The sequence below is a fragment of the Prunus persica genome, chromosome G7 (genome assembly GCF_000346465.2).
Source record: "Prunus persica cultivar Lovell chromosome G7, Prunus_persica_NCBIv2, whole genome shotgun sequence".
In the NCBI taxonomy this organism is placed as follows: Eukaryota; Viridiplantae; Streptophyta; class Magnoliopsida; order Rosales; family Rosaceae; genus Prunus; species Prunus persica.
The window spans coordinates 20,331,564-20,346,703 of NC_034015.1; the positions used below are offsets into that span (position 1 = coordinate 20,331,564).

A 15,140-nucleotide genomic window follows, 5' to 3' on the forward strand; every position below is an offset into this window, starting at 1 on the left:
TTTACTGTAATCTCCCTAAAGTGGAGTTTTGGCTCAAGAATGCATTTAAGCTCTCAATAAACACAATTAAAATTGGAGTGGGTCCCACTACCAAGACAGGATCCAATGATGTTCAAGTAGCAGGATCAAAGGACACAATGGGAGGATACCAACAAAATGGAGAACATTGGAAGCTCATGCATATTCAAAACTAAAATAAAAATTCAAAACAAGAAAAAGAAAATACCAAAAGCTAAAAATCTGCAGATTGAATGCATAGCTAGCTTGAGACAAAGGGAGAGAAAGAGATGCTCTCTCTACGTGTCTCCCCTCCATTATCTCCCCTCCAAAACCCTAACTTTAACCATACCCACTTCTCCACACCCATAAAAATCCCTAATTTCAGAGTCCTCAATCTCCACCCACTTTCAAGAACCCACTTCACCCCTCCTATAAAAACCGCAAATAATAAAACCCACTTCAAAAAACTTGCTTGCAATGCTTTAAAGGACTCTGGTGAGGAAACCAAGGCGGTTTCGGACCGTGGAGGAGGTGGTGATGATGGTGGAGGAGGAGGCGGTGGTGATGGCGGACGGGATGATGAGCAGGTGGAGAAGAAGAGCGGACCTTTTCCAGAATGGCTCAATATCACTACCGACGACGCGAAGACAGTCTTTGCGGCGATAGCAGTATCGCTTGCTTTCCGGTCTTTCATAGCTGAGCCGAGGTACATTCCTTCGCTGTCCATGTATCCTACTTTGGATGTGGGAGACCGAATTGTAGCAGAAAAGGTCAGAACTTTATTTGTTTTTTTGGTGGATATATTGCTTATGGTGTATGAATTCTGTTTGCTAAGCTTTGAATCCTGTTGGTTGGCTAAAAGTCGAAATTGTAATGGCAACATTTAAAGATAAGGCTTATGTTTGAACTTTATTATTGATAACATTTCGGATTTTGGAGTTTCTTTGGAAGTTGGAATGCGGGATGTCACTGAATTTTGATGATCATTTTTCCATTAATCTTGTGTTAACTTACATTTTCTCGACATGCATTGTTTGATTTGATGGTAAGGGTACATCAGAAGGATGATAAGGAAGGGGGTAAATAAAGGTTAAACTTTCAGAGATTATAATTTAGGATGACTGGTAGATGATTGAGGTGATAGTGGAAAGGAAATATAAATTTTTTACTGAGTGGCAAAAGAACTATCACTGAAATTTCTCATAAGCTAATTTAAAACCAGATTGATCATATTTGTCTGCATTAGTATGACCACTGACCTAGGAAAAATCTTATGAGAATTATTTGCTTGGACTTTTTGTCTAAAACTTTGACAATGATACGCCTTCTCTATAGTTTGTGATGTGACTATTTGATGAGAAAACTATTGAATGTTTACCTAATTTATTTTCCTCTGAACATTGCCAGGTTACATATTATTTCAGAAAGCCATGTGCCAATGATGTGGTTATCTTTAAAAGTCCACCAGTCCTTCAGCAAGTAGGGTATACTGACTATGATGTCTTCATTAAACGAGTTGTTGCCAAGGAAGGTGATATTGTAGAGGTGAGATTACTGAATTAGAGCACCTTCCCATGTCATAATATTGCGGTGTGCGTTTTGCTTTCATAATTCTTGCTATGGTTAATTACATCCCTGTGTGTCAACCAAGAGACATCATCACACCAATAAACTTTATTTTCTCTACTGTAAGAAACGGAAAATATCAGCAAAATTTTGTTCAGAATGACTGCCGACTCTCCTTTCAGAACATGTAATGTTATGCTAGTTAACCATTATCCCTGGAAATGGCAATCTAGATTTTCAAATTTAACTCTGACTTGCACCTAAAAACAATACGAAACAATGATGATTTCTAATAATATAGTGATGGTTTCTATTTAACTCCAACTACAAAACAATGATGATTGCAGGTTCGCAATGGGAAGCTCATCGTTAATGGGGTGGAGAGAAATGAAAAGTTCATCCTTGAACCACCTTCGTACAATATGACTCCTATTGTAAGAATTATGTTATAATATTTTGGATTGTTTATCTTCCCGTACCTTTTAGCTTTAAAGAGTAATTGACTTTTCATGTTTTTCTTCGTGTTTATGTTGTGCAGCGTGTGCCAGAAAACTCAGTTTTTGTGATGGGTGACAATAGAAATAACAGCTATGATTCACACGTATGGTAATGTATACTAAACTAAACCCAAGTGCAGAATAGTGAGATATGTTGTTTTTAAGATCCTCTGTTTACTTGCTATCTTTTGGTTCTTCCTGTTGACTGTTTAAGTTGTGTTATGTTTAGGGGTCCACTGCCAGCCAAAAATATTTTAGGAAGATCCCTGTTTCGGTATTGGCCTCCAAAGAGGATTGGCGCCACGGTTCTTGAGACTGGTTGTGCTGCTGATAAGCAGGAGAGCGTTCCAGTGTCTCTGCGAAAGGAAGGTGCTGATAAGCAGGATAGTATTCCAGTGTCTCAGCAAAAGGAAGGCGCTGATAAGAAGGATAGCGTTCCAGCATCTCAGCAAAAGAAAAGTGTATCATTGAATTAGTAACCATATGAAGTTTCTTCTGCCTCTTCGATTGACATTGTTTTGTTTTGTGTTTTATCATTTTTGCATCCAATCTTTGTGTAATTTCTCAATTCTAAAAGAAACTGGGATACGGGCGAATTTTGGAAGGCCCTAGTTCATCATAATTGTTGTACATTGCAAATCGACACCTGAATGTAGTAACTTCTTTGTTTCATTTCAGAATTTGCTCTCACTTTTGAATAAATAAACCTGTGGATGTGCTTGGACACGGAAAGCAAAATTCATTATAACTTATGAATTGTCATATAAGGTGAATCTCAATGGTCCCACTAGTATAATAGCCTCTATGCAGAAATTTGAAAAATGTAGTATGACAGGATGAACCTTCTTGGCAAGGAAGAAGGCATACAATACCACTCCACACTATCATATACTGATAACAAAAATAACTGTAACAGAAACACTAGGCATTGCAAATAGCAGCAGGTGAAACGCAGGTGCTCATTTGTAGGTACATGAACTCGTTTTTAACTTGATGGGTTTGCTATTATGAGAGTTGATTTCCATGGAGCAAGATATGTGCCTTTGGTGCTTTGATCTCACCAACTTCCCCACCACATTACCTCGTGACCGGACTTCAAACATCAGCATCATCGGAACTCCTCCACTGTTATCAGAGACTGCTAAGCTTGCCCCAGCCCCATATAAAGGAACCTTGATCCCTTGGAGGTTCACAGTCACATTCCGGTAGCTCTTTCTTGGTTGATAGTATTTCTTCAACTGCATTATATGCAACCAAATAAGAAAAAGCTGAACCTAAACCTAAACCTAATAAGAAAGAACTGAAAGTAGCTTCTTAAATCACACACCAAGGGATAACTCTGATTTACAAGAAAAGAAAAGAAAAAAGCAAATGCGACGCAGCCAGTCAAGCTCACTTGGATGAGTTTCTTATTGGCATTGCATCATCATAAATCCAATAACAGTCTAATGTATAAATCTTACCTGGCCAGTTGCAACTGCAATCTCTGAATACATAAGGTTAATTGGTGTTGAGCTCACATGAATACCAAAAAACGTAGCAGGGTTGTACACACTCATCTTCACTGAACAATTCATTGTCAGCATCTTTGAAGGCACACCAGTTGTGTCTGATCCTTCCCCGAAATAAAAATTATGCACAGCGAAGCTCTGAAGAAATAACTTAAATTGAAGATCATTTGAAATATAAATACCAACAGAAAGTGAAGCAAGAACAAGGCTTTTTTTTTTTTTTTTTTTTCTTTCTAATGGTAAACAAAAGTTTAGAGATAGGGGAGTCTATCCCATTCCAGGGCCAGAACATTCAAAGGGGTCTTAGCCCTTTTTGTTTTGTTTTTACAGATGAACCCCTAAGAGGAATTGTTGGCAAGGAAACGCGAATCTAGGCCTCAATAATGAATAGGACAATCCATACCAACTCAATCAACCCTCGTTGGCCTCAAAAAGAAGGCTTTGACCACCCCTCCAAACCTCAAAAAGTGGTTCTTGCCAAGTACCAGCTTCAATTTCAATAATCTAAGATGTGACTTAAAAGTTGACAACAGAGTATTATAAAAATCATAACATTCATTCCCAATAGATTACTTTATTCAATAACATTAAAATAATCCAAATACATTATTATCAAACATTAGATTACACAAAACTCCTAAACAATAAAAAATTAGCAAAACAAATTTAAAAAAATTGAAATTTGCTTAGAGGGTCATGATCATCAACAAGCATACCTTAACAGCAATCCGAGCTTTGTAAGGCCTGCTAGCACCCCAAAGAATCAAGCAGAAGATGGAGAAAATCACAACAAACCCAAACAGAGCAATCCAAATCTGGCACCTTCTAGAAATTCCCTTATCTTTATAAAACCCACCATAGTCACCTTCTTCTTCAATCACATTGCACTCAGGCCACCCCTTATCGTTGCGCTTCCGGGTCCCTTTCTGACCCGAAGAGGACCGAAAGGTACCCGAAACCCGACTGGCAGATGATGCCCTCGAGTGCCGGCCATAAGAAGGGTGTGATGGGCTCTCCATGGGACTGTTGAAGGCTGGCGTGGCTTGCATTGTGGACGATTTATCGCCATCGTTGGAGTCCCTGGACGGGCTTTGAACGTAGTAAACAGGTCGCTTTGGTGATCTTGGTGATGAAGGTGCCAAGCTGGTCACATCCGAGTCAGATTTTGCGTGCATCATATTTACTGCAGGCGTGCGCTATATATGGTGTGTGTTTAAATGCGTTATCTTTGGAGATTTTGGTAAAAGATGCTGAATTTGATTGGACCCAGTTGTAAATTCTGAAGCCTTGTTGGATTTTGTTCTGGGTTTGATGGATTGCTTGGGTTTTAATTAAATGGGTGCTGGTAAAACAAAAACAGAGAGAAATGCCAGAATTAGAAAGGAGACGAAGACCAAACTGAGCAAATGAAACAGAAATCTTGTGCCTTTGGGTTCAGAAACTGAGGAAAAATCTGATGGAATTGGATTGGACCCAGTTTGAAATTTTGATTTGGGTTTAATGGATTGCTTAGGTTTTAATTAAAAGGGTCGTGGCAAAACAGGGAGAAATGCCAGAATTAGAAACAAGACGAAGAGCAAACTGAGCAAATGGAAGAGAAAAGCTTGTGGCCTTAGGTTCAGAAACTGAGGAGAAATCTGATGGGATTGGCGGTGGCTTTGTTAGCTCTCTCTGTGAAAAGAGACAGGGTGCCGTTTTCGTGAATTGGAGCGAGACACAGAGCAAAAGCAGAGCACTACGTCTTCATTATACGCTTTGGGAGTGTGAGTGTTGTGCACTGAGACAGAGACGGAGTTGGAGTGAGTCAGAGGCTTTATGCTTAGATATAGCGACAAAGCTAGGTTCGGGAGGCTCCAAAGCTGTAGGTTCGGATATTAAGTGTCGGCAGTTTTTTAGTCGTCCGATACACTCTGGTACCCGCGGTAACATGTGAAGTTGACGGGGTTCTGGGGCTATGTTTGGCTGGCATAAACGACGTCGCTGAAGTAGTGGCATGATTGATGGTGTCTTTACCTGAGGATAAATGGCGTCTTCAAATTTGAGTTGATAGGATCAATTAATTTAGTCACACAATATAAAGCGACAGTATTTTTCTCACTATTTTTTATTCGTCACTTTAACTCAAACTGAACTCTTGTTAACTATTTTTTGCTCGTTACTTTAACTCAAACTGAATCCTTATTACCTTTCTTAACACTTATATGTATCCATTAATAACCATAATTCTATAAAGATAAATATTCAATAAATAGAAGTAAATTGTGGTGAGTGTGCACCTTTGTTAAAGTGGTTTGTAAAAATATTTCACGGTATAAAGTGGGATGGTCTTGAAAAGTTTTAAGACGGCAAACAAATATATAATTCATTGACGAGAATATACCAAAGCAACATAAAGAATAAAACATATGAACCATGGAACATTTGGTACATAAAACTTCTTCAACATCCATATATATTTCAGAAAAAAAATGTAAATTTGTTCTTTCTGGGTTTACAACAAAGCCCATGGCCAAAAATACAAAACAAATTGAAAGAGAATCTAGAACAGCATTTGGAGCAGGCCAAACCATCCCACAGAGAATGTAACAATGCCAGCTTTAGTCTCTTCCGGCGCTGGAGAAGGCCCTCTAAAAAGTCTCGAGAACATCACCGTGCACAACAGAAACCTGATTAAGAAGAGAAACTGGGGCAAAATTTCAAGCAACATTAACAAACATTGAAAGCTTGTAACCAACCAAAACAGAGTAAATTGCTAAAGCAACAGTTAGTTTTACAGGACTCAGACTATGGGTGGTGATATATCACTCTAGTCGGCAAGGCCCAAGAGCCATTACGACGAACGAGACCAATAATACATCCTCACAGTCCACTTGTTCTATCTAAAACTACAAATCTAAATCGGCCAAATAACAGCCTATTAAATATCTCCACCAAAATCTCACACATAGGGAGATTAGGTAAGCATGTTCTTACTAGGCAATGTAAGTTCAAGGCAAGAGGAACAGGCCTCATAGAAATAATTTTATCAGCACCAACAGTTTCAGACATATGCTTGTCTAGAAAAAGATTTAAATCACTGGCCATTTTGAACATAAGTATCAATGCTTTTGTACACATTGCTACCAGAGCAGAAAAGCAAAATATTTTCCCTGGTATCCAAGAAAACAACTTTAAAACTCGAAAACACTAGAAAGTTGAAAAACCATAACTACAGATTAATTCATAAGGATCGTCAGATAGGAGCGAAAGACTAAAATTGCATTAATCACGCAGATATCAGCTGAACTATGCATTTGATCATCACTCGACCCATAATGAAATTAACCAACTTTTTTTCAGATTGTTTAAAAAAAATGCCCTCATGTAGCTAACAAGTACGTAAGATAGACAGAGAAATTATGAGCCTCAGAAGGAAGGCAGTAGAGGTATATATGTAATCACTGATAGTCATAAATTACACGAAACCATATCCTCATCACAGGCAGCTACGTGCAAATCATACTGTTTATTTGTTTACTAATCCAAGGGCATAAATTCAAACGAAATGAAAAGTCCAAAATTTCATGTTCCTAACACAGAGAAAATGAAGATGATCAGCCTCATAGAGAAGATTAGGTTGTTCCACATAGAATAATTCAGACATATGCTTGTCTAAATATTTACTTTTAATCATCGGCTGAGAAGTAACCCACAAAGACTTTTGCAGCATCACCAAAAGCAATTTGATAAATAAAAACCCAATTTCAAAATAACCAGATGACAACACAAAGATATGAAAAAACAAAACTTTTTTTAAAATTGAGATGAAAGGGACTCAGAATATGGGTGGTGATATAACAGGATGGTCGGCAAGGCCTTCACGGCCAATTACGACGAACGAGACCTTATCAATATGAATCATCACTGTCCCGATTTGAATTGAACCAGAAAAACCAAAACAAAGATACAACAATGGAATTCTAATGAAGTGAATAGACTAATTTCAGAGGCAACTGAAACCCTAGCGGCCAAGGGCGGACTTGGGTTTTGGCGAAACACTACGCTGGTTTATAAAGAGGTGGAACGGAGGGTTTGGAGCTAGGGTTTTGTGTTTTGGTGTAGGGCTTTTGAATTAGGCTATTCTAGACTATAAGTGGGTGTATGGTCATAACCTGAACCGCTATGTTGTGATGAATGAAGATCATCAAAATCATGAAGTCCAATTCGTATTAAAAGAGAAAGGCCTTTGATTTGGGCTACAACAACAAATGATCCACAAAAGGCCCGCCTGTTATGAAGGAGGATCTTCATTTTCACGGCCCAGATTGGTCCTCACATCACGAAAGCCAATAGCTTAATGAGTTTTAACAAATATATATTTTTTCTTTTGGGTACTACCGAAAGTCTTTTGAAATTCAGCCTTTTAACTACATAAAGTTTTTTTCGTATCAACTTCGTACCGAAAATTTAATCTTCTTTCACTTGCATAACTTCGTTAGTCAAACTGTTAAGTTATCTATTAAATGATGATGTAACAATCAATGACCCACCAAAACAGACATAATATGCCACATCAGCTAATAAAAATAAAATTATCAATAAACAATTAAACGATGGATTCCCTTGATTGTTAATTTTATTTAAACACAGGAGCTCTAAATGCATATCAAACACACTAATGAACTTGGATAGTGGAGATTTCAACACAACCTCGGATGCATGGGTAATCAAACACACTAAAAGCAAAGAAAAGAAAATCTTCGTTTGCCTGATTCCATGCTGAATAATATATGTAATTTGGTATCAAATAAACTATTTTTAATCTACAAAATCGCTTTAGTCTGAAAACATAAACAGCAAAGAATTCCGTACGCGCTAGTAATAATAAATATCAAAGGAAGGCAATTCTAAAAGTCGAGAAGCAATCTGAAAATAAAAAAGGCTATAAATAAGCCTGTTATATCATTTTATCAATCAAAACTATATTTCAAGCAAACACTAAAATTCTACATTCTGACATCACAACTGATGTTACAAATGTCGCCAGAATCTGACCCTTGACGATCTGGTTCTAAATCCTGCATAAGCACCACATAGATTGCAAGGCCAGTCTGATGACATTAAGGAACCAAAAAAAAAGGTAATAAAGAAGCAACTCTTCTACATCTAACACCTTCACTCAGCTATCCATTGGCATAATCCGGTTATCGAGTGTTGACAGGATCTGGGGCATTGACATGCCTCCAGAAACAACAATTTCTGCATTTAAACAACAGATAAATTAATACCGCTTTCATGGTCAATAAAGCTTCAAAGACACAAAAAGGCAAACTGTTTTCCTTCTTTTGATTATCCTTTGTATTTGGGGTTGGGAGCATATAGTTTATGAAAATTGCAAACTCAATGCAGAACCCCAATCTAAGACAACTAGTCACTGAACTCTGATGGAGATTAACTTCTTTTTCTTTTCTTTTCTTTTCTTTTTCTCTCTTTCCCAATGGTGTCAACTTTATTCTCTGACTTGTAGATTTGGAAACAACCAATAGGACCCTTGTATTTTTTTCATTGGGGGATATCATTGGTTCCAAAGGCTCTTCTGGCTTATGTGGAAATTAGCATAAAGGCCTTTGGGTGCCCATAATGATGAGGGATAGGGGTCGAGTAATTAGAAAAAGTTGGTTTGTAAATTTCAAGCTAAGAGCTATAAAACAGGTCTTTTTATCTTATAGATGTAGTAGTATATACAGCCTACTCACCAATTCCTTCCCGTACAGATAAATTTGGTCTAATGACATCCTTGGTGTTGACCAAGAATACATCGCCAATGTAAAGATGGTTCGTGGGAACATAAACACAGCACAACTCTTCATCTCCAGAATAGCTCTGCATTAAAGAAATATATATTCAGGCATAAGATTGTTTCTTAAATTCTTATAGAATATATCACCATGTCATTGCCAGTATTGCACTTTGGTAACAACAAACAATGGATCACAAAACCAATTTTCTGAAACACTGTTTGCATGACAACAATTTAAGCCATGCATTATTACACAGGTAAGGTTAAATTAAACATACATGCTCATAAAATTAGATTGATTATCATAAAAAAGTAATGAATAACGGGATTCTGACCATGATAAAGATAGTGCTGAAGTGGTAGTTTCACAATATAGAAATTATTTGCAGACCTGAAGGACGACCGATGAAGTTATGAACCCAAATGCATATTCACCAATGCGTGGATGCCTTATGATGGCCACTTCCTTGAAGGCTTGCGTGTTTTGATCTAATTTCATATAGACCTAAAGATTATAACTGTCCACATCTATTTCATTCAGTCCAAACAAGGGGAATAGAATACTATAAAACACACCTGGGGATATGGCGGAACTAATCTGCTTGGAGGCATTGTAGATATGACGAACAAACGGCATTCTTTTGATGAACCACTCACCAAGGCCCAGGACAGACGCACCCAACCATGATGACATGAACACGCCAACAATAAATATGAAAGTAATGGAAGTGACAAATCCAAGACCTAAAATGTATACAGAAGTTCAAAGGTCAATTAGACATCATGAAAACAGACAGCCAAAAAAATAAGAAAAATCACTGAACAAGGGCATGCTTGACTTTAAACTCCACATATTTAATGAATATGACGAAACCATGTTTTGCCTTATGCTGCATTAGGAGTACATTTTCTTTTCAAACTCCAAATATTGACCATATGGAAATCCCAGCAACATCAAATCCCAACACAAATAACTAATGCAACTTACAGTACACCAATGGAAAGAATGGGCGTAAGGGAAATGTGTTACTGAATCAAAGCGTACTTACTACTTACCAAAAATGTTGATTCCAAGTTGAGCATAGATTGGGGAGAAGAAGCTATCCACAAAGTGAATAAACCACCACGTTATATAGAAAGTGATTGCTATCGGAAACAGGATCACACTGCAAAAGAATAAAAAGTGAGCAACTATAATGGCATTAGCAAAAAGCTGTAAGAAAATGTTGACATTAAAAATTTCGTTTAGCCACTACATTAATTGTATGCACCAAAAAACAATCCAAACACACATGATATGCATAGAAAAATTCTATGATCTGTCTAAAACTTATAAGAAGCTAAGCGATGGATTTCTTGCAATCATCTAACAAAAGGGTAGTGCTATATATTATCCAAATATTTCTTTGTCTGCAACAAAATGAATCCAAATAAACAATGTACTTATACCCTCAGAAAAAGGGAAAGATGTATTATAAGACACATGGCAACAATCTGCTAAGTCGATGGTCCTATCACCTCTAAATCATTCCATCTGTCAGCAAGTCAAAACTAAGCATAAATTCCACAAATACTTATAAATTTCAAGAATAACCTACAATCAAATAACTTGTATACTTGCAAGAAAACAACCTTGAACACAAATTGATTAGACCCTCGCCAATTGATGGTTTACATACAAACATACATATATCAACTGTAAATTAGAATTCCATATGTACATGACTTGAAGGAAAATTGGAACCACAAGAAAGAAATGTGCACCATCCGGTCATGAACTTTTTTGATGCCCAACTTCTAACTACTTTGGAAAATGTCTGCACAGAGATAATAAGAGATAGTATGAGTGTTAGGAAGATTAATAGAATAACACACGCACACAAAGCATGAGAAAACTTATGTCTCAAGTTGGGCCACCAAAAATAACGAACTTTAAGTCCTCAACAAGAAATTCCAGAAAAATATCAATGATATAAAATTGATATAAGTCTATGCACAAGTAAAAAGAAAATTCCTAGAGCTGCATCAAAGTAGGACCATACTTTTACCACAATCTAACGGCTCTTGATGAACTATTACAAGACGCAACTTAAGTTGTTATCAGTGTTATGATGCGGTAAAAACCCTTAAAACAGATTGATAAACAAAGTAAAACACAACGTTGTCACTCAATTCCTGTTGAAATGCCCAAACATACTCAAATATTTCATCTTCTTAGCATATTACTTGGAGGCTGGAGCAGACAGAGAGATTGAATCAAATGCATACCAAAATTGTAAGGGCCATAACGTAATAAAGAAGTCAAATTCAGAACACCAGAAGTCTCTTCTGAACTGATGGAAAACATCAGAAACAAGATAGCACCTGAATCTGAGTTTGGTCCTCCAATGGCCTCGAGAAACAGTAAGTCAGACTAAGTCAAACACAAAATTAGAAACTCTCTCACAAAAATCAACCCATAAACCAATTCCAATAGAAACCCACGAACCTAAATTCGCAACCTATGCAAAAAATTTAAACTTCCCTTCCAATTTTCCTAATTTTCTCATCAAGCAAACAGACACAAAGCAATCAAACAGAAAACAAACCCTAAATAAACAGCAATAGAAATTAACCTCGCGGCCGGTGTGGTGCGAAATAGAGGAAGACGAAGAGGGTTTGAAAGAAGCATCTTCATCGGTGGAGTCAGCCACGGGAATGAGAAGCTCACGATCTCGCGGTTCTCTGTCTCTGCTCGCCATTATAGTCGACGACGACGATTTCTCATCGCCCATCACCAGCAGACCCCAAGATATACGGCGCCGTTTCAAACACCGCAACGCGGCAACGCGGGTCCTTTGCCAGGGAATTCCAGACGAGCGGAAGACTAAGACGTCTCCTGATCGTCCTGGTTTGCTTCTTTTGTGTTTTTGGCATTTCAAATTTTGGTTTTGTTTTCTTTTTATTCAATAATTTTAATTAATTTTTAATGGTTTTTTTGTGTGTGGGGTTGGCTGGGTAAGGAAGGATTAAGTAATAAAATAGTTAATTTTAATTTCTTAAATGATATTTGGAGAAAAGGGGTGGCAAGTATTACGTGCATGTGAGGACTTCAAGGAAATCTTGTGTCTTATTGTACCACTAATTAACTCAGGGCGGATTAATCAATGCTTAATCTCTCTCTCTCTCTCTCTCTCTCTAAAATATCAAGCTGTTTTGATGAGCTGTGGCTCCAACGATTGCCTCTTTACCTTGCAAATTGCTCTTCTTTTTTAGGAATGAATGAACTATTAAGATAAGACAGAGTGGTTGAATCCTAAATATACATTAACACTTCTTAATTTGGGGTTTAATTTAGACGGTCTTCTAGAATCCAATCTAAATTTTGGATTACATTGAAAAATGTGGATAAAAATGGAGCTCAATGTAGAGATTTTTTAATGAGTTTTCCAAGTTGAAAGAACTCGTTTTCTTGGAGATGGAATAAATCCTTGGCATTAACTAAAGAACATAGAGGAATTAAAATTAATCATTTTCTTCAGTTGATTTGATAGAGGAAGGAAAGGAATACAAAATGGCGTCTTCCAAAAAATAAATAAAATGGTATTATCTTATTTCTTCTTTTTCCCTTAGACTTATCTTACCATTATGTCTGAAAAGTTCGAAAAACCCCTCTTCCAAAAATTATTTCTAGAGTCATTTCACTTTCCCCTCTTCCTTCTTCTCTTTCTTCCTCTCATCTTCCCTCATTTTCAGAGACAAAAAGTTTTTCCTATTTGTCTTCATTTTGTTATAATTTTCCTCCAACCATCACAAACGATTGCATATACTATGAGTCATAGCAAAACATATAAGTTAAGAAACGATTTTAGGCGTATTTCTTTTTTTCCCAAAAAACACTAGAATTTATACAATTTTAGCAAAAAGTGTTTAAGAGTAAAACTTCAAATGGATCCAACCTTGAGTAGCATGGACCAAGCAAGGAGCAGGCCCAAAAGAAAATAGTCACCAAGGGCCCAATGAAGGAAGTCAGAGTCAGAAATGGGAAACGCCATATGGCGCTAGCTAGGTAGCCGTTGCTGATTGGTATTTGGTAACCGCCCTTTTTACCAGAGACACGTAAGGGGGTGCTACGTGACAGTCCGTACCTGTAGTTCTGATAGACGTGGCTGCTTACTTAGAGCCTAAATATTTTGTGTGTTTAATTTTCATTTCGGTGTTCTTTTTTTCTCTATGGATGGATTAAATTTCCTTTGTTGGAGGAAAGCAATAAATTTCAGATGGACGGAAATTGGATTGGATTGGAAAGGACTGGAAGGAGACAAAAAAAAAAAAAAAAAATGTGTACCAAAAAGTTGAGCTACGTGCCAGCTTGAAACTTCTCCTATAATTTAGTCACAAAACCAGTCAATCTCGGACCCTTTGATTTGAACACTGGAGTGTGGAAAGTTCTGGTTTTGATTGTGTGTGCTTCGGAATCACAGCCAACCGTAGACTCTTCAATTCAGTTTCCAACATTTGTAGCAGTAGCATAAGAGGAATCTCTATATATCTATCTGGGAATCTAAAGGAGGAGAGGAGAGAGAGAGAGAGAAGAGGAGAAAAGAAAAGAAACGAAAGATGTTGGAAGGGAAAGCTAGCATAAAGGAAACAGACATGCCAGAAAAGATGCACATGCAAGCCATGGCTTGTGCTTCTCAAGTCCTTGATAATCTCCATGACGTTTTTGATTGCATATCTATTGCTGCCCACATCAAGAAGGTACGCATATACACTTTGCCTATCTTCTTCTTATATAAAAAGATATCAACTTTTAAAACATTTTACAACGATTTTCGTTTGATTTTTTTAAAATTTCTTTAATGGGTTTTCACAATCTTTTAATTTTCTGTGATGGGTTTTGTGTTTGCAGGAGTTTGACAAGATGTATGGAAGTGGCTGGCAATGTGTGGTGGGTTCTAACTTCGGTTGTTTCTTCACTCATGCACCTGGGACTTTCATATACTTTTCCCTGGAGACCCTCAATTTCCTCATCTTCAAGGGAGCCTCTTCGTGAGTTAATTTGCCACATCAAAAGTATGAGAGCTCTTGGAATCTGTACTTATTTGTGTAATCAAAGTTTGTGTGATACTGGTAACAAGAGTTTGTAAATCGTAGTTAAAGAGTTTCTATCTTCTTCAATCGGTGGAGAGCCTCACAGTGCCTCCACATGCCTCTTTGTAATTCCTCCTCAGGATTATATTACTGCCTCATCATATCATGATCATATAATTAATTGCTCTTAACTAATTAATCATCATTATCATCTGTACGAGTCTGTTGGTTATTCTGTGGTGTTGTCATGCCGCTTCTATATTATTGAGAAGAATTGAATAGCTGTACTCACCGCCAAAAAGTCTATCCAATTTGCAGCCAGTCCAAGTCACATAACAAGACACTGTTTGTTTCCGTGTCCTTTCAAAACTTGTTTATTTATGCGTGCCATCCATTTGGATGTATGTACTATAATATTATGCCTCCTTTGCCTGATTGGTCTTCAGTCAGATATTGGTTTTGTAAATTAATCCACTAGACCCTTATCCTCCTGACAAATACTTTCCTATTCCCAATTGCATTGCCCCTTCTTTCTATCTCTCTCCTCTTTGGATAAGTTACAGGAGGAGAGGGATAAGAGGAATGAGGTAATGCAACGGGGTAGCGAAGTTTTTCCATTTCTTCTAGTTGGCCACTTCACAGAGATATCTTTTGGACCAACACTAAACAAAAGTCTTGTTGCTTTCACAAAATGTGCTACCTAATATTACTCAT

The 15,140-nt window shown here is 37.3% G+C and overlaps 4 protein-coding genes across 4 annotated transcripts; 2 read left to right on the forward strand and 2 right to left on the reverse strand.

The window, feature by feature from the left end:
• LOC18770647 (chloroplast processing peptidase) lies at positions 103-2,740 on the forward strand. The gene is made up of 5 exons (XM_007202278.2): positions 103-770; positions 1,408-1,545; positions 1,914-2,000; positions 2,105-2,172; positions 2,293-2,740. Exons 1-5 carry the CDS (start codon positions 288-290, stop codon positions 2,537-2,539), a joined length of 1,023 nt encoding a protein of 340 aa, XP_007202340.1. The 5' UTR covers positions 103-287; the 3' UTR covers positions 2,540-2,740.
• On the reverse strand, positions 2,778-5,539 carry LOC18769414. Its single transcript, XM_007202220.2, has 3 exons — positions 4,291-5,539; positions 3,527-3,712; positions 2,778-3,301 (listed from the first exon to the last, which is right to left on the reverse strand). Exons 1-3 carry the CDS (start codon positions 4,750-4,752, stop codon positions 3,023-3,025), a joined length of 927 nt encoding a protein of 308 aa, XP_007202282.1. The 5' UTR covers positions 4,753-5,539; the 3' UTR covers positions 2,778-3,022.
• On the reverse strand, positions 8,462-12,301 carry LOC18769361 (protein LIKE COV 1). Its single transcript, XM_007202395.2, has 7 exons — positions 11,969-12,301; positions 11,118-11,170; positions 10,410-10,519; positions 9,930-10,097; positions 9,745-9,842; positions 9,310-9,436; positions 8,462-8,812 (listed from the first exon to the last, which is right to left on the reverse strand). Exons 1-7 carry the CDS (start codon positions 12,125-12,127, stop codon positions 8,733-8,735), a joined length of 795 nt encoding a protein of 264 aa, XP_007202457.1. The 5' UTR covers positions 12,128-12,301; the 3' UTR covers positions 8,462-8,732.
• On the forward strand, positions 13,634-14,639 carry LOC18769522 (dynein light chain LC6, flagellar outer arm). The gene is made up of 2 exons (XM_020568528.1): positions 13,634-14,093; positions 14,245-14,639. The coding sequence occupies exons 1-2, from the start codon at positions 13,953-13,955 to the stop codon at positions 14,386-14,388; spliced, it is 285 nt and encodes a 94-aa protein (XP_020424117.1). The 5' UTR covers positions 13,634-13,952; the 3' UTR covers positions 14,389-14,639.

Bases quoted from the DNA above. Each gene is read 5' to 3' on its own strand.
- LOC18769361 (XM_007202395.2), bottom strand. From the start codon at position 12,127: ATGGGCGATGAGAAATCGTCGTCGTCGACTATAATGGCGAGCAGAGAC. The intron at 9,843-9,929 runs GTGTGTTTTATA...ATATGAAATTAG, and splicing joins TAGTTCCGCCATATCCCCAG to ATCAAAACACGCAAGCCTTC. The intron at 9,437-9,744 runs GTCTGCAAATAA...TCTTTAATGCAG, and splicing joins CTTCATCGGTCGTCCTTCAG to AGCTATTCTGGAGATGAAGA.
- LOC18769414 (XM_007202220.2), bottom strand. From the start codon at position 4,752: ATGATGCACGCAAAATCTGACTCGGATGTGACCAGCTTGGCACCTTCA. The intron at 3,713-4,290 runs GTATGCTTGTTG...TTATTTCTTCAG, and splicing joins AAGCTCGGATTGCTGTTAAG to AGCTTCGCTGTGCATAATTT. The intron at 3,302-3,526 runs GTAAGATTTATA...CATATAATGCAG, and splicing joins TTGCAGTTGCAACTGGCCAG to TTGAAGAAATACTATCAACC.
- LOC18769522 (XM_020568528.1), top strand. From the start codon at position 13,953: ATGTTGGAAGGGAAAGCTAGCATAAAGGAAACAGACATGCCAGAAAAG. The intron at 14,094-14,244 runs GTACGCATATAC...TTGTGTTTGCAG, and splicing joins TTGCTGCCCACATCAAGAAG to GAGTTTGACAAGATGTATGG.
- LOC18770647 (XM_007202278.2), top strand. From the start codon at position 288: ATGCTCTCTCTACGTGTCTCCCCTCCATTATCTCCCCTCCAAAACCCT. The intron at 771-1,407 runs GTCAGAACTTTA...GAACATTGCCAG, and splicing joins ACCGAATTGTAGCAGAAAAG to GTTACATATTATTTCAGAAA. The intron at 2,001-2,104 runs GTAAGAATTATG...TATGTTGTGCAG, and splicing joins CGTACAATATGACTCCTATT to CGTGTGCCAGAAAACTCAGT.